This window comes from Pan paniscus, chromosome 3 (assembly GCF_029289425.2).
Source record: "Pan paniscus chromosome 3, NHGRI_mPanPan1-v2.0_pri, whole genome shotgun sequence".
Taxonomy (NCBI): domain Eukaryota; kingdom Metazoa; phylum Chordata; class Mammalia; order Primates; family Hominidae; genus Pan; species Pan paniscus.
In genome coordinates this window covers 116,285,989-116,311,350 of record NC_073252.2, presented here as the reverse complement: position 1 = coordinate 116,311,350, position 25,362 = coordinate 116,285,989, and the positions used below count along the sequence as shown (strand labels likewise).

The window sequence follows — 25,362 nt, the reverse complement described above, 5'->3', positions numbered from 1 at the left end:
CATTTTAGTGGCAGAAAACAGATGCAAATAAGAGTATTAGAGTTCTGTCAGAATCAGAACTACTAGGAAATACATATGATTAAAATCATATATGTAGAATCTGACCTTACACAATTGTGCAGTGGAGGGACCAAGGAAAATTGGCATCTACAAGAATGAGCTGTAATCCATGAGAATGAACTAGAATCAGGACCAATCTCTTCCTGGTTTCAAGGGTTTAGCTTTGATGATGGAGGTGATCTGCAAGAGAAGCTGATGCCCTTTGTCACAGACTTAGGGATTGTTGAAGTTGAAACAGAAGATCTGGGATGACTGAAGAAGCTATAGATCTGGCTACTGCCCCACACTTACAAGACAATTAGTAGATAAGTGATAACTTGCATGATCTGCAACATTGCCTGATGCCCCACACTGACCTTCCAAGTGTAAAAAGTGTATGCTGCTTTACTTTCATTTGCCAGGTCTCATACAAAATGTCTCCTGTGGTCTTTCTGAACCTGGAATTATTCAGGGAAGGGAAGGGAAATGTAGGACTAGCTTAGCTAAACTAAAGTAGAAGCCAATCACAATATGTAAATTATATGGTATGTTAACGTCAATGAGTGCTGTGGAGAAAAACAGAGCACAGAAGATGAGAAATGTTTGGAAGGTAGGAATTACAATTTTAAAAAGGTGTTCAGGGGAAATGTCATTCAGAAAGTGACACAAGGTCAACAATTTGAAGAACATGAGGGAGCAAAACATGCAGACATTTGGAAGAGGAATATTCGAAGCAACCAATGCTTTCTCATTGGGGCCATACTTGATACAGTAGGCAAAGTTCCCAGTGACCCCACCTCATGTTATTCCTTCCTTTATGTAATCTCTTGAATAGCAAAGTGGTGAAATGTGAGACCAGGTATAAAAACCTGACTTGTGTTTTGCTACCACTTCCTCTTGTGTCTTTCTGTATTGCTTGCTTTGATCTAGCAAGCTGCTATGTTGGAGAGGCCCGTGTGGCAAGGAACAGAGAGTTGCCTCTGGCCAACATCCCACAAGGAACTGAGGCTATCAGACCAGTAGTCCATGAGGAATTGAATTCTGTCAACGACCATATGAATGAGCTTGGAAGTGGATCCCTACCCAGTTGAGCCCTGAGATGACTATAGCCCCAGCTGTTGATGGAAGCCTGGGAGGGACACTGTAGCAGAGGATCCAGCTAAGCCACACGTGGATTCTTGACCTACAGAAAGTGTGTGAGATAATAAATTCTGTTGTAAGCTACTACATTTTGGGATAATTTGTTACGAAAGAATAGATAACTCAGCTTGGCATGTTCGAAGAATAAAATTTGGACCAGTTTGGCTGGAATGAGGTAAGCAAGTAGGAAGTGAAGTTAGAAAGGTAATGATAGGCTACCTATGGCCTTATAGGTCATTATACAGTTTTTAGTTTTTTGGAATAAGTTGGATAGCCTTTGGAGAGTTTTGAGTAGAATGACATGATCTAACTTAGGATTTACATGTTCTCTCTCAAAGCTCTGTTTAGAAAAATTCTAGGGTAGCGATGGAGATAATGGTAGAGCAGGGAAAACAGTTAGGGTAGTGCAATAATAAGATGAGCGATTGGTGTTGGGTTAGTGGTAGCAGTGAAAGAAATAAATGATTCAATTCTGAAAATATTTTTATTGTAGAGCTGACAGTATTTGCTGACAGATTGGATATAGTAAAGTTATAAGATAAAGGGATTATAGGCTATGAGAAAAATGACTAAGGTTTTTGGTGATTGGCTGAGATGGAGACTGCAGGAAGAGCAGGTTTTCGGGGAGAAGTATTTAGGAGCACAGTTTTGTATGTTATGTTTGAGATGCTTTTTAGGCATCCAAGTGGAAGTGTTGAGTAGAGAGTTCAATATATGAATATGGAGGTCTGGGGAGAGGTTTGGGCTGAAGAAAGAAATATGTGAATTGTCAAACTATGGATGGTATGTAAAGCCATGAGATCAGATAATTGTACCAAGGGAGGAAGGATAGATAAAAAGTAGGATAAGAAGCCAGATGCAGTGGCTCACACCTCTAATCCCATCCCATCACTTTAGGAGGTTGAGAGAGAAGACTCTTTTGAACCTATGAATTTGAGACCAGCTTGGGAAAATGGTGAAACTCCGTCTCTACAAAAAATTTTTTTAAAAAATTAGCCAGGTGTGGTGGCACACACCTGTAGTCCCAGCTACTCGGGAGGCTGAGGCAGGAGGATCGCTTGAGCCCACGAATTCGGGGCTGCAGTGAGCTATGCTCATGTCACTGCACTCCAGCCTGAGCATGAAACCGAGACCCCATCTCTTAAAAAAAAAAGAAAGAAAAAAAGAAAATAGGATAAGAAACTGAGCCTTGGAGCCTGTCAATATTAATCTACCAGGAAAAACAGTAGGAACCTGCAAAGGATGTTGAGAAGTAATTTAAGGAGAAAAGCCAGCAGAGTGTGATACCTTAAAAGTCAAAAAAGTTTTTCAAAAGAAAGTGGTCAATTGTTTATGATACAAGTAGGATGGAAGTTGAGAAATGACCATTGGAGTTAGCAATATGAGGGTCACTTGGGACCTTGTTGAGAGTAATTTCAGAGAGAACAGGAGAAGTATTGGAAATCATGGATTCGGAACAACTGTTTTGAAGAGTTACACTGTAAAGAAGAAAAATGCAGCAATATCTGGAAAGGGATGTGGGATCAAGAATGGGTCATTTTTAAAGGATAGGAGAACTTAAAGTATGTTTGTATTCTGATGGGAAAGATCCAGTAGAAATGGAAAAATTGATGATGCAGCAGATATTTGATGAACTGCTTAGGAAATGAGATGGGATCTAGTGCACAAAAGTAGGGGTTACCCTAAGATAATAGTTTAGGCAGTTCATCTATAGAAATAGGAGTACATGGGTACAGGTGCTTGTGGATGAGTGGGTGGTGTGAACTTTGAATGTTCTCATCTACTAATGTTTTTTTCCGGGGTAATAGGAAACCAGGCCATCAACCGAGAGTGAGGATCAGGGAGAGAGTGTTGGAAATTTGAGGAGAGAGGAAAAAATATAATTAGGAGATGGCATCAATAGACTTGGAAAAGTAGTGGGTTTCCCCGGTCACATTAGGAGCTCACTTGAGTTCTTGTAATGAATTCAAAGTCAAATCTCTAGCATGATTGTGTATTTTCTTTTCATCATGCTCAACTGCATAGGTGCTAGTATGGAGCTGACAGGGAGTTGGAGTTAACCAAGTTGCAGTTTGCCAAGAGAGTGAGCAAAGTGATAGAAGGGAAAAGGAATGCATGCAAGGGACTGGTTATATTGATTTACCATGACATTTAAGTTAGACAAGAAGAGATGCTAATACTTGAGAACAGTGAGGGACATTGATAATGTGGTTTAAGTTGGATCCATGAATTTTGAGGTGATGGTGATCCAAGAATTTTGGAGCTGGGATTTTAGAGTAAGTGTTTGACATTGTGAAGCATTTATAATATAAATTTATTGAAAAGTTTGGCAAGCAACATGGTGAGCCTTTTATGGTTTAGCCTGAAAAATTGGATTGCCTATGTGTTCTATGATCTCAAACTGGCCTCCAGCACTTTAAGAGTGAACGCCTGACTTGGTTGTAGAAGCTTGCACGTCAGTGAGATTCTGCACTTGTTTCATTAAATATTTAACATCTCAAAAGCTTGACTTTTTCTTTTCTTTCTTTCGAAGATGGCTTGTGGTACTTGCTTTAGTCTATTTCCTAGTGAGGCTTTTTTTTTTTTTTGGGCTTACTTGCCTTTATGCAAAATAAGAGTGTTATTTATTTTAACATTTAATATGGCATATTAAAAGAGAAGATCTTGTTTTGGAGTATTCATAAACTAACAATTTAAAAACATCTAATGCTTTCATCCCATATCTATTAAGATAATTTGAAAATTTAATGATCACTTGTTAAAATTCTCCTTTTTCTACACACAATATAGATTATAGATGTCTTAGGATGTCAAACATTTACTCTAGTACCCCAGCTCCAAATTACTTTGGCCCATTATCCATAAGCATTATAAATATCTGTATTAGTGGGAAGATAAGCTTACGTTTATGTAAAACTTGATGGAACGAAACAAAATCACATGAAACAACAGTTTTTATGTGGCCACTAGATGGCTCTGTTACACTATTATTTAGGTATATGTTTAAATCCCTTTGAATTTGTTACCTTATTATTTAGGTATGTGTTTAAAGCCCTTTGAATTAAATACATTTGTTCATTGTGCATGCATGTATTAATGTATATGTGGATAATAACATGAAAATGTCAGCATATCTAGTATCTCTAAAAGCCTATCCTCTGGACTCTAGTTTTATATGATGAATGTCTACAGTGAATATTGAAAACTTCAGGTTCTACCAGAAAGGAACAACTTTCTCCAGATGCATATTCTAAACATACCATTGGAATACACCAGACCTTTTTAATATGTGAACTTGATATACAGATTTTTAACATACTGAATTCATCAATTAGAGATTTAATTCATTTCCTACTGTCTGAAGTAGTTAATACACTGTTAATGTGCTGTATATCAAACTAGACAATGATTCTGTTGGAGAAATAAAATATTTCTGCCCAGTCTACTGGAGGGCAAGAATGTAGTCATATTCATCTTACCTGCAGTAGTACTTTGGAACATGCTCAATGAAACGTTTGTTGAATGAGGAAGCCAGGATGATAAAAGTGAAAAAGAATTCTGGGAAATTATACATAATGTACAGAAGGAAAAATGAATGCAGGGTAGTACATTTAAGCAAAACTGGCAAACTTTTTTGAATGTAGCTTAGTATATTACGGCAAAGTCGACTAACTCTTTTGGCCTCAGGCACATCTTACCTCTCTCTTTGCCAAAAAGTTTAAATTAAGTCTCCCCGCTGCAATAGGACTATATTTCAAATTTTATAATGGAAATCATTTCAGAGAGAAAAATTCTATGGCAAACTTTGAAACTAATTCCTATTAGTTAGTATTTATAACTGGAATAGGTCTTCACTGTCTCTACCAAAAAATACAAAAATTAGCCAGGCGTGGTGGCAGGTGCCTGTAATCCCAGCTACTCAGGAGGCTGAGTCACGAGAATCACTTGAACCTGGGAGGTGGAGGTTGCAGTGAGCCGAGATTGTGCCACTGCACTGCAGCCTGGGTGACAGAGTGAGACTGCATCTCCAAAAAAATAGAAAATAAAAAACGTAAAATAAAAGACTTCAGATGCTATATAAGAATAAATCCAATTTAAGTTAAATGATGAGAGCACATAGACACATAGAGAAGAACAGTACACACTGGGACTACCTGAGGGCGGAGGGTGGGAGGAGAGAGAGGATCAGGAAAAATTACTATTGGGTAGTAGGCTTAGTACCTGGGTGATGAAATAATCTGTACAACAAACTCCCATGAAACACATTTACCTTTGTAACAAACCTGCACATCTTGCACATATACCCCTGAATTTAACATAAAAGTTTTTTTAAAAAAACATGCTATGGCTGATACATGCTATAGATGAAACTCAGAACCATGTCACTAAGTGAAAAGAGGCCAGACACAAAAGACTACATACTGTATGAATCTATTGATATGAAATGTTCAAAAAAGGCAAATTTACAGTGACAGAAAACAGATCAATGGTTGACTGGGGCTGGGTTGGGGGCAGGGCTTATCTTCAAATGGGCATGAGGAACCCCGTCTATCAGCCTTCTATCTGGGTGTCAGAGATCTTCTGACATCAGATCGCCATGATGGCTATTCAATTCCATTAATGACTCAGCAGTTATGAGATGTACACTTCACCTGGGTGAGTTTTACAGTAGCTAATCATACACCCTCAAAAGGTCTATTTAAAAAGTCATAAACGAATAGATTAATTTCTGCCTTCCTGGACAGTGCTCAAGCAGCCTTTCCATATTCACTCTTTAAAGTTCACTCTGTCACCGTGTATTCTACCTGTAACCTGTTTCTGGATTCTGCATGCTAACACTGCGTTGAGAATTGTGCCTCTTTATTCAGGAATATGATTGGTCTATAGATTTGTTTTCTGCCATCTTTGTAAAATTTCAAACAAAAAGTTTAAAATAAATGTCATACTTACACTATAGAGAGAAAAATAAATATATTTCATCTCCAAATGAACAATCATTAAAAAAACCTTCAACTGAATATGTAAGACGTGTTAGTAGTTATTTCTTAATTATATAAGTAAAACTATAGAAAACTAAGTAGAATAGAACCAGATAAGTGACTTTTGTATTTCTCTAATTTAAAACCCTTTTATCAGGATGATAATTTATGTAAATGGGCAGTATTTCTTAGAAAACAGAAGGTCTAGAAAGAAATCTCTGCAATTGAGGACTTAAATTTGATAAAAGCCATACGAATTTTGAAATACCCACCATTCTTTATAGCACTGAACAGAACTTACTGAAAAGGACTAAGAAAGTAAATTATATAAAATAACACAAAAGGGTTCTGAAAATAATTATTTACAGTATCTTTTTTTTTTTTTTTTTGAGAGTCTTGTTCTGACGCTCAGGCTGGAGTGCAGTGGCAGATTTCGGCTTACTGCAACCTCCGTCTCCAGAGTTCAAGTGATTCTCCTGCCCCAGCCTCCCGAGTAGCTGGGATTACAGGCGTACGCCATCACGCCTGGCTAATTTTTGTACTTTTAGTAGAGACGGGGTTTCGCCATGTTGGATAGGCTGGTCTCCAACTCCTGACTTCAGGTGATCTGCTCACCTCAGCCTTCCAAAGTGCTGGGATTACAGGTGTGAGCCACTGCACCTGACTACAATTATTTACAGTCTCTAAGGGAGATAGTAGTAATGGTGATAACTAATGTTTATTGAGTACTTATGTGCTCATTAACTCATTTAATCCTAACAATTGTATGAGCGCTATACAATTACTGTCTCTAATTTACAGATGAATAGATTGAGGCACAGAGAAATAATGTAATTAACCTAAGGTTTGAAGTGGATTTGAATGTAGTCTCACTGGCTCAGAGCCCATGCTCTTAACTGGTGTTGTGTGTAAAGGGAGAAAAATGATACTAGGTATAAAATAAGTCTGGGCTTTGCTACTTGTGTGACCTTGGGAAAATTATCTATCCATTCCAAACCTGTTTCCTCATCTGTAGAAGGAAACCAGCAGTATCTTCCTTTTGGTATTATTGTTAGGATAACTTATAAGAATTATCTGGTAATTATCATTTAAAAGTTAGAGGTTTTGTTTTTTTGTCCTACATTTAATAATTATTTTGCTAATTTTAATTATTATTTAAAATTGAATTTATTTTTTGTTATTTAGAAGACAGTTTTAAGTCTTTGTATGATTGGGGAAATATATATTTTTGTTAATCGAATTTATTGATTTTTATGAAAAGTTATACTTTTTTCTAGCACTTAAATATAAGAACATATGTATGTTAAAACTGTCATGTCTTTTCCAGTTACTTATTGTTAAATTAATTCAACAAGTATTTATTGAGCACTTATTATTTCAGAGACTAGACCCATCGATGTGGGGATATATTGATGAAAGAAAAGACAAATAGTTTGCTTTCGAGAAGCTTATTCAAGTAGGAGAAGACAAAAGATCTAATAAAATTGGTAAACTACAGAATTAGTTACAAGATTTTAAGTGCTATGGTTCAAAAAAGATTAGTTCGGAGTAATAGGAATCAGGAGTCAGGGAAGGGAGGAAGGGGTGAAATTTTATGTAAGGTTGTCAGGGTAGGCCTTATTGAGAAAATGACATCTGAGCAAAGACTGAACTACAGTGTAGAAGTTAGCCACATTGATATTTCTGGGCATGTTAACATGAATGTCTTAAATAAGATAGTCAGCAAGGGAGCCAGTGCAACTGTTGCAGAATGAGAGTTTGAAAAGAGGAGCTGCGGTTAGAAAGGTGATGAATACCACATCATGTAAGGCCTTGCAGGCCACTATAAGGACCGTAGCATAAAAAGTAGAGCTATTGCAGGAATTAAAGTGCTTTGATTTAATTTGTAAAAGGATTATGTCCGGAATTGGTGGGTTCTTGGTCTCACTGACTTCAAGAACAAAGCCACGGACCCTCCCGGTGGGTGTTACAGTTCTTAAAGGCAGCTTGTGCAGAGTTTGTTCCTTCTGATGTTCGGATGTGTTCGGAGTTTTTTCCTGGTCTCGCAGCTTGTTTTTTCCTTCTGGTGGGTTCGTGGTCTCGCTGGTTTCAGGAGTGAAGCTGCAGACCTTCATGGTGAGAGTTACAGCTCATAAACACAGTGTGGACCCAAAGAGTGAGCAGCAGTAAGAGTAACTGCAAAGAGCAAAAGAACAAAGCTTCCACAGCGTGGAAGAAGACCCAAACAAGCAGGTTGCCACTGCTGGCTAGGGCAGTCTGCTTTTATTCCCTTATCTGGCCCCACTCACATCCTGCTGATTGGTCCATTTTACAGAGAGCTGATTGGTCTGTTTTACAGAGAGCTGATTGGTCCGTTTTGACAGGGTGCTGACTGGTGCATTTACAAACCTTGAGCTAGACACAGGGTGCTGATTGGTGTGTTTACAAACCTTGAGCTAGACACAGGGTGCTGATTGGTGTGTTTACAAACCTTGAGCTAGACACAGGGCGCTGATTGGTGTATTTACAATCCCTTAGCTAGACAGAAAGGTTCTCCAAGTCCCCACTAGACTCAGGAGTCCAGCTGACTTCACCCAGTGGATCCTGTACCTGGACCGCAGGTGGAGCTGCCCGCCAGTCCCGCGTAGTGCGCCCGTACTCCTCAGCCCTTGGGCGGTCGATGGGACTGGGCGCGGTGCAGCAGGGGGCGGCGCTCGTTGGGGAGGCTCCCGCCGCGCAGGAGCCCAAGTCGGGGGAGGCGCAGGCATGGGTGGCTGCAGGTCCCGAGCCCTGCCCCGCGGAGAGGCAGGTAAGGCCAAGCAAGAAATCGAGCGCAGCGCTGGTGGGCCGGCACTGCTGGGGGACCCGGCGCACCCTCCGCAGCTGCTGGCCCGGGTGCTAAGCCCCTCAATGCCCGGGGCCGGCGGGGCCGGCTGGCTGGCCAAGCCGCTCCGAGTGCGGTGCCCGCGGAGCCCACGCCCACCCGGAACTCGCGCTGGCGCGCAAGCGCGGCGCGCGGGCCAAGTTCCCGCCCGCGCCTCTCCCTCCACACCTCCCGGCAAGCTGAGGGAGCCGGCTCCGGCCTCAGCCAGCCCAGAAAGGGGCTTCCACAGTGCAGCGGCAGGCTGAAAGGCTCCTCAGCGCGGCCAGAATGGGCGCCGAGGCCCATGGGCGCCGAGGCTGAGGAGGCGCCGAAAGCGAGTGAGGGCTGCCAGCATGCTGTCACCTCTCAGGATTACCCTGGATGTTGGGTTGATAGCGGATTGTAGTATAGATACCTGGAAGTAGGGAGGATAACCAGGATAAAGATTATGGCATCTTTTTTTTTTTTTTTTTGAGACACAGTTTTGCTCTGTCGCCATGTTGGAGTGCAGTGGCGCGATCTTGACTCACTGCAACTTCCGCCTCCTGGGTTCAAGTGAGTCCCCTGCCTCAGCCTCCTGAGTAGCTGGGATTACAGGTGTGTGTCACCGCACCCGGCTAATTTTTTATTTTGAATTTTAGTAGAGATGGGCTTTCACCATGTTGGCCAGGATGGTCTCAATCTCCTGACGTTGTGATCCACTCGCCTTGGCCTCCCAAAGAGCTGGGATTACAGGTGTGAGCCACCGCGCCCAGCTGATTATGGCATCTTAGAATGAGGTGGCAGCCCTGGATTTGGTGAGAAGTGGTTGGTTTTGGATAGAAGTGAAGATTGAGCCAACAGGATTTCTTGACAGATCAAATGTGGGGTTTGCTAACCAAGGGATTCACTATCCTATAGTATTCACAGTTCTTGCCTACACTCAAGGAGATAGGATCATATAAAGGCATCATCACTCTTAGAGTGTGTCTACCACAAGAATGGAATAGGTTTTTTGGAGGAAGATGGTAATCCACAGATGTACCTCACCTGCAGACTCAACCCTGACTACATCACTGTGTGTACACTGGATCATCTTAACTGAGGCAGAGCCTATCACTAACCTCAAACCCTAGCTGAGTGCCCTTTTTCCCTGAGTATCCATTGTTGCTAATTGGACCTGAAATGTAATGGTTATGTAGTGCGTAAAAATTCCATAATTCACAACCTGTCCAAAATAGAGCTTTCTTTAGTTTTTAATAATTGTCCCCATTCAAGATATGATTTTAAAATATCTTTTAGGAAAACCCAAAGTCAAGATTGTTCTCTCCATTTCTTCCAAAGGTGGTCATGGCAGTGGACATGAAGTGGTAGGGTAACATCTGTTCTCAGCCATCATCTCTCCTCTGCTGGCATTGGATGAACCTCAACAGGTTCAGTCTTTGTAAAGTGATCTCTAGATTCCACGGTCTAGGCTCCTTTCATGGCCCGTAGTCATCAATCTGTGCAGGTTATTCAATGCCGTCTTTGTCCCAGCTGCCAGGTCCCTTTGGATTTAAAAGGCTGTTCTTGGTGATTCCTGCAGCTTATCTGGAGAAATGGAACTTTTATGTGTTCTCCTGTGCCACTGTGGAGCTTGTGCAAACCTATGTATTTATACCTAGGATACCATGAGCTATCTCTACTGCTTGGAGGGAGGGCCTTCACCATTGGTGGGCAGAGTACACGGAGGAGGTTGCTGCTTTGCAGAGTTTTAAATGGAAAGTAGGGCACAGCTTTCTCTACTGTTTGATCCTCAGACTTAAAGATCTCTCATCCTCCATTTTTAGGGCTCAGCTTGGTGTCGAGGAGGAAGGCAGGGGGAGAAGAAACCCAAACTTGAATTTACCTCTCTTTTCCTTTTTGCAGTATTCCTTCATCTCTAGCCAGGCGACTCCATTCTGGGAGTAGAGTGGGAAGGTGGTGGAGAGGAGGTGTAGTCTGGCTTCCCACTTATTTTCTTTCTAGCCTATTGTTTATGGTGTAAATCTTGGCTTTAGCTACTTAAGTTACTTCCAACTCCCATGCCAATGGCTCTCATACTTTTTAGTCTGGGGATCCTTTTACATTCTTAAACATTGTTGAGAACCCCAAAGGGCTTTTGTTTATAAAACAAAAGCATTATATTTATCAATATTATAGATAAATTTATCAATATTATAGATAACTATATAGATATTATAGAGTTATAGTTTTTAATATTTAATTTATTAGAAATTAAAATGGAGAAATCAAAAAACATTAAAAAATAACAAGAACAAACCCATAATAAAGCTATAGTTTTAAAGAAAAAATAGCTATGTTTCCCAAAACAAAAGAAAATGAGAAGAATGGCATTGTGTTACATTTTGATAAATTTCTTTAATGTTTGGCTTAATAGAGATTGGATTTTCCTATCTATTTCTGCATTCAATTTATTTTGATAGGTTGTTTTGTTGAAGTATATGAAGAAAATCTGGCCTCATACCCTTATGTGTATGGGAAAGGAAAGTATATATTTATATACCCATATGTGGGAAAAGAAAGTATATATTTATAGCCTTTTCAGATAATTGTGGATATTTTTCTTTGATACTACATTCAAAATTGACAAGTGCTATTGTCTTAAAGGATATTTTTGCAATGTGGAATCTGAAATAAATCAATGAACTGTTCATACTGTGCTACATTAAAATCTACTGGTTTATCTTACTCTGAGAATAGACCTTTCACTATTATAACGATTATGCTATGTATATGTATACTGTGTATACTATGTATATGTGTTTTGTGACCTCATGCATTGCTTTTTTGGAAAATGGTTTACTGAGTTATGCTGATCTTTCAAACATTGACACCTTTTATTATATAATGTTAGAAAATTACGTTTTTTAATATCACCACCAATCTCATCAGAAAGATCTTTAAATATGAGTATGCTGTGAAGCTCATGGTAGCAATACAAGTTGTACAAAATTCTAATTTTTACTTGAAAGCTGAAATTTTATAATTGGCAAGAAATACTGTCAATTGTTTTTTGTTGAAGTGAGAGGCTCACTTCGTTCAGTTTTAAGAAAACATTTGCCAATTGCTCAAGTCTGAATAACCATAATTCTCTGTCATTCTTTCAAGTAAAAAGGATGTTCCATGAATAAAGTGGCTAGTTCCACTTGCAACTCAAACAGCTGCTCAAGGGCTTTTTTTTCAAGACAACCACCTACTTCAGTATGTAGCAGACATGCTTCAGGCACACTTCACATTTTGTCATACGGAAGATTAAAAAGCATATACTGTAGTGTGGAAATGTAATAATATCAATAATTTTACTGCTTTGTCAAATCATAAGTGACACTGTTTTAAAAAATGAGTGTGTGATGATGATGAATACAATAGTACAGATTAATTCTACTGGCTTGATTTATGCTAAAGCACCAGCAGTTTTACCCATTATTGTTATTGCACCGTTAGTATCAATATCAACACAATGACGAAGGCATATAATGAATTCACATTATTATAAAAATCGTTTTGACCTTGCAGACCCCCTGAAGAGGACTGAGGTCTGCTCAAGATCCACAGGATATATTTTGAAACTCTTGTACTGTAGTGCTGACACTACACCATAGCAGAGGTCCTGTTTATTAGTTAATCTCTTGGATAATATCCAGTATCTGATGCTGCTTAGATTTCTTGCTTCTGTGGTCCTCCTTCTGGACACAGTTTGTCCTGAATATTTACAGTCTTGATCTTTAAAATGACAAATTATTGTTGTTATACAAGTACAGCAATTAATGCATTTGGAAATAAAAATTTAAATACTTTTCCCAGGTCCAGCACTCTGGTCCCACTTATCAAAGGCAACTTGCTTTTACCATTTGTTTAAGCTCTGCTGATTATCTTCATAATTCCAATTACGCTTTTACCTTTATTAATTTTTCAACTTTAAGCAGTATCTGTTGGCTCCCCACATGAGGGGGAGACATTTAGCTCATTTATATTACTGTTTCTCACATTCTTGCTTATCTTCCTAATTTTTGAGCATGTATTTGTGTTTTTATTTTTGTTTTTAGCTCTTCTTTTGGTTTTGTTTGTGGCTTTAAATAAACGTCAGTGTCTGCTAAACTTAACACAGGCCAAGAGGACCAGGGTGGCTTATCTTTGCAGGTAGATCCCAAAGAGAAGTGAGGGAGATAGGTTGAGCTATTCAAGCGGAATTTCTGCTTCCAGTTTTACCACTTAGATAATTCATTGGTTCCTCCTCTATGGGAGAGTAGATCAGAGACAGAATCACATGTTACAATAATTTATCTACTGGAACATGTTAAACAAAGCAGGGAGAAAAGCATTCCCCCTCCTTACCAGTGATCACATGTGACTTCCATTGACAGATGTGTAAATTGAGATCAGAAAAGTCACCTACCCAATGTTACTTAGTAAAGAACAAATGTTCAATTATAGTCCAATCTATCTTTTTTGCTATTCTGATTGCACTGAGGACATCCCTGTAATTAACTGGGAATGAAAACAGTATGGTTTTCTCAGGATGATCACAAGTGGGAGGGAGAATTTATCAATATTATATTTTCATAGCTTTTTATTGTTTTTAAAATTATAATCTTTAAATTATTAAAATTTTGTCAATTTATTCATTTATATGTGAAGCAAGCTTTATTTTTGATAGTATATTTGTTTTGTGGGCTTTTAAAAGTTTTGTTTGCTTTGAAGGATTTACAGTAAGTTCTGAAATGATACACTAAAGCACTAGGAGTATATAGCATGTTGAGCTTGCATTTCTGTTTAATGTGGTTGAAATTGAAAAAAATTTAGATTCAGAATATTATTTATCAAATAGAGAAGGCTCATTTTCTTTGGTCCAACTGTATAAATTATGTATAATATTTAAGAGCAAGGTCTGGTTTCCATTTCAGTTTCTGATTTGAAATAGAGCATTTTGGCATCAGAAATGTAGACAGCAGGCATTTCCTACACTTAATGTATTCCCTCAAAACCAAGAAGCAGCTTAATGTAGACAGTTTTGTAAGATTTGTCACAGATTCTGGGTGCTTTCGAACTATCTCACATTTTATTCAGTGTAATTCACTTTTCTGTATGGTAAAATGTGGGCAAATACATTCTTTCTAACAATATCTTGGAGACCTTATGCTGTGAGCATTTAATTTGTAAAATGTGGTTTGACTTCCTTGAAAGGGATTGCTAAGTAAATGTGATGATTAATTTTATGTGTCAACTTTGACTGGGTCACAGGGTACCTAGATAGCTGGTGAGACATTATTTCTGGGTGTGGCTATGATGGTGTTTCTGGATAAGATTAGCATTTCAATTGGTAGACTGAGTTAAGCAGATTACCCTCCCCAGTGTTGTTGGGCATCATGCGATCCATTAAGGGCATGAATAGAATGAGAAGGTGGAGGAAGGTCCAGTTAACTGCCTGGCCGCTTGAGCTGAACATTGAACTTCTTCTGTCCTCAGTGCTCCTGGTTTTTAGGCCTTCAAACCCAGACTGCAGCATTATTGGCTCTCTGGCCCTTAAGCTTTTGAACTACACCTCTGACTTTCCTGGGTCTCCAGCTTGCAGATGACAGATCATGGGCCTTTGCATCCTCTAAAATCATTTAAGCCAATACCTTATAATGAGTCTTTATATACGTATGTATGTGTGTGTGTGTGTATATATATATATATATATGCTTATATGTGTGTATATATGTGCTTATATGTATATATATATATGTATATGTATCTGCCCCTAGTTCTATTTCTCTGGAGAGCTCTGACTATAGTATAGTAAAAGAGATACTTGACTTGACTCTGGCAAGTGAATGTCTTTTTTAACTTACTGATACTGATTCCTCTTTCTCTAAGAGATGCTCCAGAGGAAATGGTGAGCATATAACTAATTCCAACTTTAGTGATTTATTAATTTTTGTATTTATAACTTTTGGAAATAGACTGAGAAGTGATAGATACTTAAAGATGAGGATAGTTACAGGATTAATGGAAGGAGGTTCAACTTATTTATTAGTTTCAGTACTAACAAATAAATGAATAAATTTTACGCTGTAACATTTATTAAGAGCACTGAGTATATAGAGAACTTTTATAGATAACAAATTAGGGACAATAAATGGCAAGAACTGGTAGCAGCACTGGTTTGGGGAGAAGTGGCCCTCAAATTTTGTTAGGTATCCTTGGCCATTGGTGAAAGGCCTACTCAAAGTAGATTGCAGATTTTTGGGGAGATGGAATCTAAGTGAAACTGTGTGTCTTAGAGTTCTCCAAAAAAGCCGAATTAATAAGGCTGAGAAGTCTCATAATCTGCTGTGCAAGTTGGAGACTGGGTGGTTAACGGTGTAATCCAATCTGAGACTGAAAGCCTGAGGAACAGGGAAGCCAATGCTGTAAATCACAGTCTGAAGGCAGAAGATGAGATGAGATGTCCCAGCTCAATCAGTGAGCTGTGTCTGTGGGAGGCAAGCCTGTGGGGTATTCAGCTGGTGCCCCGAGATAGGGTGGGTTGCAACATGTGAAAAGCTGATGTCTAGAAAAGAAAGGGATTGGAAGAGAGAAAAGAAAATTTGTGGAGAATGAAGATAAATGGCTAAATTTAAACTCCCCGAATCCCCCCTCCCTCCTTTTTTTGCAGAGATTGTTTTGCCAGATTTTTAGAAAAGAGAGATGAACACCTTTTAAACTCTGAGGAAAGAAATGGGCTCATTGGTATGGAGCAGAACAGAATACTGGGGGTAAGAAATGCTATAATCATTCCTGTTCTGAAGTCCATTTAGTAACAGCTGTGTGATTCTCTTATTCTCTTATTCTAGGGTCCCATAAATGACCTAGAAACTGCATTATATTTATTAGAACTAAAAAAAAATTCACTACAAGTAACATATAAATTTAGGAGGAGAAGGATCTGTGAAAGGTTTTATAAATATAGGATAGATATATATCCTACTTGAAAATTTTCTATCTCTTCATTTTGAATTATGTTAGTAGTATCTATGTTCCGTAACCACCTCCCACTCACCCCCAGGCCAAAACAATAAAATACCTACTGATTACCTAAAATCACCAGGTCCAAACTCTTCATTTTCCTATCAGTTTATTGTTGTACATATGAGGTACCATGCTACTATCAGAATTATATCCAGGTTTTTTATTTTAAAAAACTCAGAGAAAAAAATGTTTCCAGTAATTTTCATTCAATGTGAATGACAAGAATATTACAGCTATAAACATTGAAATAACCATTTCATTTCTTCCTGAGGAAGTTTCATATTTTAAACAATGAAAAAGGGAATTCTATACAAAGCTAGTTTTAAATCAGATTATCTCTCATTATTCTCTCATATGTATTTATGTTACTTTCAGATTAGCATATTAACCAGTTGGAGTATATAATGTGGAAAGTATGCATGTCCTCTAGAATTTGATGCTGTCTTCAAGACACATTGAGTGGTCAAAAATCCTTTCACAGGTTTGCTGCTCTAGCTAGCGTAATACATGTACTTGTGAATGAATAAATTTTGGTAAGATCTCTTCCTTTTTCTCCTGTCTTTATACAAACACGGAGTATGTTTTTGACATCTACTTAAAAGGATGAGGTGTTCAGTCAACTCGATTTACCTAAACAAAATATGCCATTAGCAGCTTTGCTTAGCAGTTCAAATGTACATCTTACCATTAAAGCATAAATGTATCAGTTTTTCTCTTCTTTTTTTATTAGAATAAATGTTGTTGCCAAATGAAAACATGACACTGTATATAACTGCTGAGGCCTATTCTCATTATGTTTAACCTTCCTAAGCCAGTTTTCTTAAGTTGGTGGAGATGGAAGACTATAGTAATTTTCCTAGCATGTCTGGCATCTGCTGCTATAAAAGAGACAGCAGTAAGCATGAAGACTGTGTTTCCCATATTTGTCCAAATGACTTTGATTTTGCTTTTAGAGTCAAGAGTCTTAAAAATTGGTGATTTTTCCAATTTTTTCTGCTAATAGTATATTTAAAAATTAGCATATGCTTTAGGTACATGAAACTTTAAAAAAGTAATTATAATGTACAGTTAAAAATTTATAGTAAGTGGATCTCACAATTTGTTTTCTAATTAGTAATTGATAGTTTTACCCATTAAAATGACAATGAAAATATTTTTACTATGGGTTTTCCTCCCATTTTTTTCTAATCATACCTTTGATAATATTTTATAAAGGCTTATAATCATAGCAGGGAATTAATTTGCTACTTAAATTTTATGTATATGTACAGTACATTTAAAAATTAAGTAGTCAGGGCATGGTGGCTCACGCTTGTAATCTCAGCACTTTGAGAGGCCGCGGTGGGTGGATCATGAGGTCAGGAGTTCAAGATTAGCCTAGCCAACATGGTGAAACCCTGTCACTACTAAAAATACAAAAATTACCCGGGCGTGGTGGTGCATGGCTATAATCCCAGCTCCTCAGGAGGCTGAGGCAGGAGAAACACTTGAACCCAGGAGGCGGAGGTTGCAGTGAGCTGAGATCACACCATTGCACTCCAGCCTGGGTGACATAGTGAGACTCTGTCCCCCTCTCAAAAAAAAAATTAAGTAAATATTAACAGGAAAATAAGTATGATGTATTCTTTTCTTTTTTGGAAACTTTATTAACCATATATATTATTTACAATTGAAATGTAAATATATTTCAAGAGCATGACTTGCTCATCTTTGTACTTCCTGCATTTAATTTAGTAGCTAATCCTTAACTGTACCTATGATCTGTTACTTCCACCAGAGTGATGGGTGAAATATTTTCAAAAATGGGCCTCTGCTCTGCTTATGTTTCTTTGCCTTATATCAAAAGTATCATTGCAAACATTAGATTACAAATAATATATTAATTTGTTTTTTGTTATAAATCTCTACTACATTACATAATTTTATTTTGAACTATCTGGGAAAATGCAATTTTTTAATAACCTAAATGTAAATAGCCTAACCACATCATCTAGGGAAACTGTTTTTAGTTTTAGTTTAATAGGTTTTGTTTTGGGGAGCATTAAAAATAGCTATTCACATTTAAAAGTCAACCTGTTTCTGGAGATGACACATACCTCAGACTCTAGGCATGCATTTCTGTAGAACTAGTGAGGACTACTGGGATAGATTCACAGCTTACAGCAAGTGGACATAGAATTCTCGATGATATGTTTTTAGACCCCTACAATTTCTCCCTTTTAGAGGATTCAGTCAGTACACTTTACATTGTTATTTACTGTTTTGGTGTACTTGATGTGTTTCTATTTACCATCCAACAGCTTTACAGTATATATTTCAGTATAACAATTACGTTGTGATGGAAGAGTTAGTAATTTTTACATATATTCACTAGACTATGTATATGAAAAAATCACTTTTGCTATAGCACTTATTTTTTTTTGGTGCAGATAACACTCATATATAACTTTTCCACTCTGATCTAGCACAAATTATAATTTACAATTATTTCTAAATACTTAAGTGGATTTAAATTTTGGCAAGCATTTTTCATGGGTGTTATGCTTTTGACATTTTATGCTACATTGTGATGTTTATTTTGCTTCTTGTTTCATAGGACACTTTATAGAATAAAATAATAAGAAAACATCGTACAGGCAAACAGTGGTCTAAAAACCTACAGAGACACAATCTTAGTTGATATATAAAAGTGTAAATATTACTATGAAATGGAACAGTTCTGCATTTGTGTTTGATATTTATGTTGGTTGCAATTGACTTCCACATGAGTGCACAGTAGTCTACAATAATCCCACAGGCTCAGATATGGGTTAAGAGAAAGGCCACAGGCCTCAAGGCTTGTAACACATACTTTTTCTTTTTTTCTAATCATCCACATGCCAGCACATGGAAGAAACTGTTCTTTTTTCTCATTTGAAGAGGTATATTTTTCAACTGCCTTTTGGTAGCTTCTGGAAGCTTTGGAAAAGGTGTGTTCTACATGGATGATGAAGTCTCAAGTTTTCTCTCAGTGCTATCTTACTTTCTGCAGCTCCTGTCTCAGCCAGGATGGCAGAGGCTGACCCAGTTTGTGCAGCAGCTTTGAGAGTTCCACGTTGTGATCTCGATAGTAGCTTGACAGAAATGTCCTGCTCTAAGTGGAGAGGAGGAGAGAAAAGTACATTTTATTTTGTTTATTACATTTCATACACTTTGACTACGTTGAAATAAGTACCAAGTATACCAGATCTGGATTAAAATTTGTATTAAGCATATGGACTATTTATTTAGCACATGCTATGATATTTTACTGACAGTCTTGGGTACTGGCATTTTTCTTACTAGGAAGAGGCAAAAGGTGTGGTGACAGTACTGCCCACTCTAATCCCTCCTACACATTTGTATTTTCATTACCTCTGTGAAGACCTCTTTACTCTTACCTGCTTTGTGGACATTATTTTCACAAAATCAGCCACTCCCTTAAATAAACCCAATATGGATTACTCAGTAACCTTGTTGAGAAGAAAGGATATCCTGAAAAGTTGTGTTTTTCTTATCTTTCTCTACCTCCAAATTTAATAAGGTCTGTGTTAGACCAGAGTAAAACAAAATGCTAAGAAAGATATTCTGCAGTGTCTCTTAAACATTTTAGCTTTAATAAATTTATAGGGAAATAGCTTTGACATAAATGCATATGATATATTTTATATTACTTTCTTGAAATACTATAGAAATTGTATGTCAATTTCTTTTGGGAAAAGAAGGGTTGTTTTCAAAGTGCTCTGAAGGTATATTTTAATCAGCCACAGAAAATTGGAGTTCTGAAAATGCAGTTTGTTTATCAAAATAACAGAAACTCTCTCTCTCTTCCGTATATGATTTAATTATGAGTTTATTGAGGACAGACCCTGCATCTATCAGGCAAGGCACAAAAAGTAGTCCTCAAGGTTTTGTTAAAGTATTCTAATAAGTTTAGCCCACCTTAGGATCCTCAGACCATCTTAGGGTTCTCAGTTAATGTAATGTATTAATTGTGGGGGAAAAATCCCAAATCATATTTTAATTTCTGAGATCTAAAAAAAATTTACAAATCAAAATCTACTTGCATGCTTATATTGAAACTACTAACTAGACTAATAATAAATAAAAATATTATTAGTAAATCTTAATATATGTCAAGTAAGCATTAAAGTAAAAATGTGGGGTATAGAAATGGAGAAAACTGTAGCATTAAGTGATCACCATGTCTCCATTCTGAACAGAATAAACAGGAAGTGCTGAATACATACTGCAAAGTGTGTGTCTACATTCCCCAAAGCCTAAATTATCTGCTAGTATGTTAGATGTTGGGAAATACATTGCTTCTTTCGTTTTATTAGCATATTAACAGCTCAAAACTTAGTATATTATATCAGTAACTTACATTACTGCCCAGGGCACACTTACTACAACAGAATGACTCAGGCAGTGAAAAAAAATAGAATTTTTTTTTTTTTTGAGTTGGAGTTTCACTCTTGCTGCCCAGGCTGGAGCGCAATGGTGCAATCTGGGCTCACTGTGACCTCCGCCTCCCAGGTTCAAGCGATCCTCCTGCCTCAGCCTCCTGAGTAGTTGGGATTACAGGTGCCTGCCACCATGCCCAGCTAATCTTTTTTTGTATTTTTAGTAGAGATGGGGTTTTATCATGTTGGCCAGGCTGGTCTCGAACTCCTGACCTCAAGTGATCCACCCACGTCGGCCTTCCAAAGTGCTGAGATTACAGGCATGAGCCGCCACACTCGGCCAAAAATAGAAATCTTGGTCCTATTTTCACTTTCCAATGGATATATTTCCTGTCTTGGTTTCAGTTAACATTTATACTAAAATTTTTGTGCAGGTATCATTCTTTTTGGAATAAGATATTATCTCTTTGTTCTTATTCAGAATGTTGAATTCTATTGTTTTCCTTTATTCTTGCATGACAGGTAATAATATATTGTGGGTAAAATCAAAATAAGCAACCTACCTGTACTGAAATTGAAATGGCACTTTTAGTTTTTAGAAAGGCTGAATTTTGACTTTAACTAGTTTTTTAAGAAAGTAGATGATATTATTGGTTACCATTTTGCTGATTTAGTTTGTATTTTTAAGCTCTATGCTTACATCAGAATCCATTGGAGGGTATTTTCTTCCTTTGCTCTTTCCAAGGCATTTTGTTTTACCTTCTTCCAGTAACTGACACCAGAAACCTTTATGAGAATCAAACCTAAAAAAAAAAAATACACACAGAAAAACCAGAAAATCATTTTTCAACCAATTTATATGATATGGTGACCAATACATATGATATAGTGACCAATACATAAATATTTTATTTGGATAACAATCTATAACCAGAGAAACTGAATTCTTTTTTACTATATTCCTTTGCATAAAGTCTTTTGGCATACTTCTAAATTCTGAGTTCATCTGTCATATTTGTGAGTTTGCCAGGTTCCTAACAGAAAAATTGTCAGCACATCTCCTATTAATAGAAATTAATAAGGCTACTTCCTTCATCTGGAAGGAAAAAATGCATAAATATTCAAATTTTTTTTTGGGTTTAAAAACAAGTCATTCTTTTTCTTTGTAGGGTTTAAAAAGAAGTCAGTCTTCTTCCATGTCTATGGATTTAGATGCTACTTGTATCATACAACTAGAAGGTAATAGAAGAGAAAAGGTTTCAGTGTATCATGGAGTGATTACTTTTAGGATTCTCTAGCTATAATCCATTTAATTTTTTTCAGAGCTACTTTCTTCTTTTGGTATGAGCTCTGTATTAAAGTAATAGCACCTACAAATGAATTTTTTTCTTTTTTCTTTTTCTTTTTTGAGAAGGAGTCTTGGTCTTGTTGCCCAGGCTGGAGTGCAATGGCGCAATCTCGGCTCGCCGCAACCTCCACCTCCCGGGTTCAAGTGATTCTCCTCCCTCAGCTTCCCGAGTAGCTAGAATTACAGGCATGTGCCATCATGCGCAGCTAATTTTTGTATTTTTAGTAGAGACGGAGTTTCTCCATGTTAGTCAGGCTGGTCTCAAACTCCTGACCTCAGGTGATCCGCCTGTCTCAGCCTCCCAAAGTGCTGGGATTACAGGCGTGAGCCACTGTGCCCAGCCTAAATGAACTTTTTATGCCATAATTATAGTAAATAATAATAGCACATTAAAATATACATTTTATCTTACCAAAATATTTCATATAACTCTTTCTCATTTGAGGTTTCATTCTAACACTTAAGGATATGCTGTGAAGGATTCTTCCCATTTTATAGCATTTAGCATACTGTTTGGCTCTTGTAAACATTTGCCAAGTATTAGTTGAACACAAAATGAGAAGGGAGAAAATGTTTGTCAAGGTTTATTTACCTTGTACTATACACTTCTTCAATATTCAAGTCATGACTCAAGTCTAGGCCTGCTGACTTTCGGTTTAGGGCCTTTTCTTTTTTACTGGTCTCCAAGTAGGTTTTATATTATTATTCACTGTAAATAAAGCACTAATTTGTATGCTCAGATATAAAAGTGAATGTAATAGCAATGATAATTCCTTTACATAGCTTTTGTTATTCAATAATTATATTGCCATTTTTCTTCTCAATTAGAATTATTTCAGATAACGTTTTTCTTTTGCCTTTAATCTGTTCTACTTCTAGGAATGCTACTTCTAACACTTTGCTTAAAATTATAATGTGAAAACCTGAAATATCTAGGGTGACAGTTTACAAAAAATATGTGCAATGGCTGCACACTTAAAACTACAAAACTTTGTTAAGTTTTAGAAAAAAAGGGAGCTATACCATGCTCATAAATCAGAAGACTAGATACTTTTAAAATACCAAGTCTCTCCAAATTTATCTATAGATTCAGTATGATTCCTATCAAAACTCCAGTGGACTATATTTTAAGTAGAAACAGAAAATTATTCTGAAGTACATATAAAAATGTAAAGGAAGTAGACAAGCTAAAACAATTTGAAAACAAAGAGCAAAGTTGGAGATCTCCTACTATTTAATTTCAAGATTTACTCTAATTCTACAGTAATGAAGATTGTATGGTGTTGGCATCAGTGGACCAATGGATCGATGGAACAAAATGAAGAGTTCAGAAATAAATCTACACATCTACAGTCAACTGATTTTCAAAAAATGGCTGCCAAGGTAAGTCAATGGGAAAGGATTAGTCCTTTAAATTTCACAAGAAAAATTGGATATCTATATGAAAAAGCTGAACATTGACCCTTACCTCATGTTGTATGTAAAAATTAACTTGAAATGTATTATTGAGCTAAACCTAAACTATAAAAATTTAAGCTGAAAACTTAAAAATTTATAGCTAAAATTATAAGGCCGAGGCAGGCGGATCACGAGGTCAGGAGATCAAGACCATCCTGGCTAACACAGTGAAACCCCATCTCTACTAAAAATACAAAAAATTAGCCGGGCGTGGTGGCAGGCGCCTGTAGTCCCAGCTACTTGGGAGGCTGAGGCAAGAGAATGGCGTGAACCCGGGAGGCGGAGCTTGCAGTGAGCCGAGATTGTGCTGCTGCACTCCAGCCTGGGTGACAGAGCAAGACTCCGTCTCAAAAAAAATAAAATAAAATAAAAATAATACATAAATAAATAAATAAAAAATTTATAGCTAAAATTATAAAAATTCTGAAAGAAAACATAGGGAAAAAAACCAGAAAATTTTGCAACCTTGGGTTAGGCAAAGATTTCTTAGGATGAACCATAAGGGAAAAATAATGATAATTTTGGATTTATCAAAATGTAAAATTTTGCTCTCATAAAGACACAAGAAAATGAAAAGGGAAACCACAGACTGGGAGAAAACATTTGTAAAAAAAATATCTAATACAGAACTTGTATTTGGAATATATAACTCACTATAAAAGATAAAAATATCAATAAAAACTGCATAAAAGATTGGAACAGGCTGGGTGCAATGGCTGACGCCTATAATCTCAGCACTTCGGGAGGCTGAGGTGGGCGGATCAGCTGAGGTCGGGAGTTCAAGACCAGCCTGACCAACATGGAGAAACCCTGTCTCTACTAAAGATACAAAATTAGCCGGGCATGGTGCTGCATGCCTGTAATCCCAGCTACTCAGGAGGCTGAGGCAGGCGAATCACTTGAACCTGGGGGGCAGAGGTTGCGGTGAGCCGAGTTTGTGCCATTGCACTCCAGCCTGGGCAACAAGAGCAAAACTCCATCTCAAAAAAAAAAAAAAGATTGGAACAGACACCTCACCAAAGAACACATATGAATGGTCAATGAACAAATGAAAATTTGCTGAACATCATTCATCATTAAGGAAATACAAATTAAAATTACAAATGAAATAGCACTGTACACTCAGTAGAATGACTGATTTTAAAAATATCCCGTGTTGGCAAAGACATGGAACAAATAGAATTGTTGGTAGAAATTAAAAATATTACAGCCTCTTTGTAAAGTTTCTTAGAAATTAAAATACATAACTACTATATGACCCACCAACCCCATTTCTAGGTTTTTACTCGAATGCAATGCAAATGTATGTCCACACAACTGTTCACAGTAGCTTTGTTCGTGATAGCCAAAAAATACAAATTACTCATGTCCATCAACTGGTGAAAGGATAAACAAATTGTGGTACATCCATAAAATGGAGTAATATATAACAATAAAAAAGAATTGACTCCTGATAGATGTAGCAACATAGAGGAAACTCAAAATCATTATGCTAAGTGAAAGAAAGCAGCTTGATGATTCCTAGGGGTCAAGTTGAGTAGAAAGTGTTGACTACAGCGGAGCATGATTAAACTTTTTGGATTATACCTTTTTGTTCTATATCTTGATTCTGGTGGTACATACAACTGTATACATTTGTATTCATTGAACTGCACAATTACAATGGGTGATTGTATGTAAATTATACATTAACAAAGCACTTAAAATGATAGTGTGATCTAATGTGTGTGTGTGTGTGTGTGTGTGTATGTGGGGCTGTAGTCTATATGTAGTTAATCTTGTAGAATTTATAACTCTAGCCCTATGAAAAGAATACAAACCTAGATTTCTGCCTCTGTATGACTTTGTGTATTAGAGAGAATAATCACTTTCCATTTATGTAAAGCCTGTTTCTCATCATTATTAAAGCAATTGTGTCAGATCAGGACACAACATTTTATGTTTTCATGCTGTTTATGGTCTTGTTTGAATCGGTAAGGCAACTGAATAAATTAGTGCTATATTCAGAATTACAAAGAGATCATTAATAAAGACTGTATTATTTAAATAATCTGTACATGAAAGCCTTTGGGAAACTTTAATACAACATTTCTGGAAGTCTGTGATTGATGTAATATTTTT

The 25,362-nt window shown here is 37.2% G+C and overlaps 1 protein-coding gene across 3 annotated transcripts in view; it reads right to left on the bottom strand.

The window, feature by feature from the left end:
* Positions 1 to 16,087: 16,087 nt before the first annotated feature.
* The window catches only part of NDST3 (N-deacetylase and N-sulfotransferase 3), a 229,737-nt gene continuing 220,462 nt past the window's right edge, over positions 16,088 to 25,362 (bottom strand). For 2 of the 3 annotated variants that reach the window (XM_024928682.4, XM_024928683.4), the window contains exons 13-14: positions 21,136 to 21,238; positions 16,088 to 19,142 (exon numbers count right to left, since the gene is read on the bottom strand). In XM_024928682.4, coding sequence (XP_024784450.1) covers positions 18,945 to 19,142; positions 21,136 to 21,238 — 301 coding nt within the window. In that variant the 3' untranslated portion in view covers positions 16,088 to 18,944. Of the gene's footprint in view, positions 19,148 to 21,135; positions 21,239 to 25,362 lie in introns of all 3 variants that reach the window. The other variant, XM_057302151.2, reaches the window with a different exon arrangement.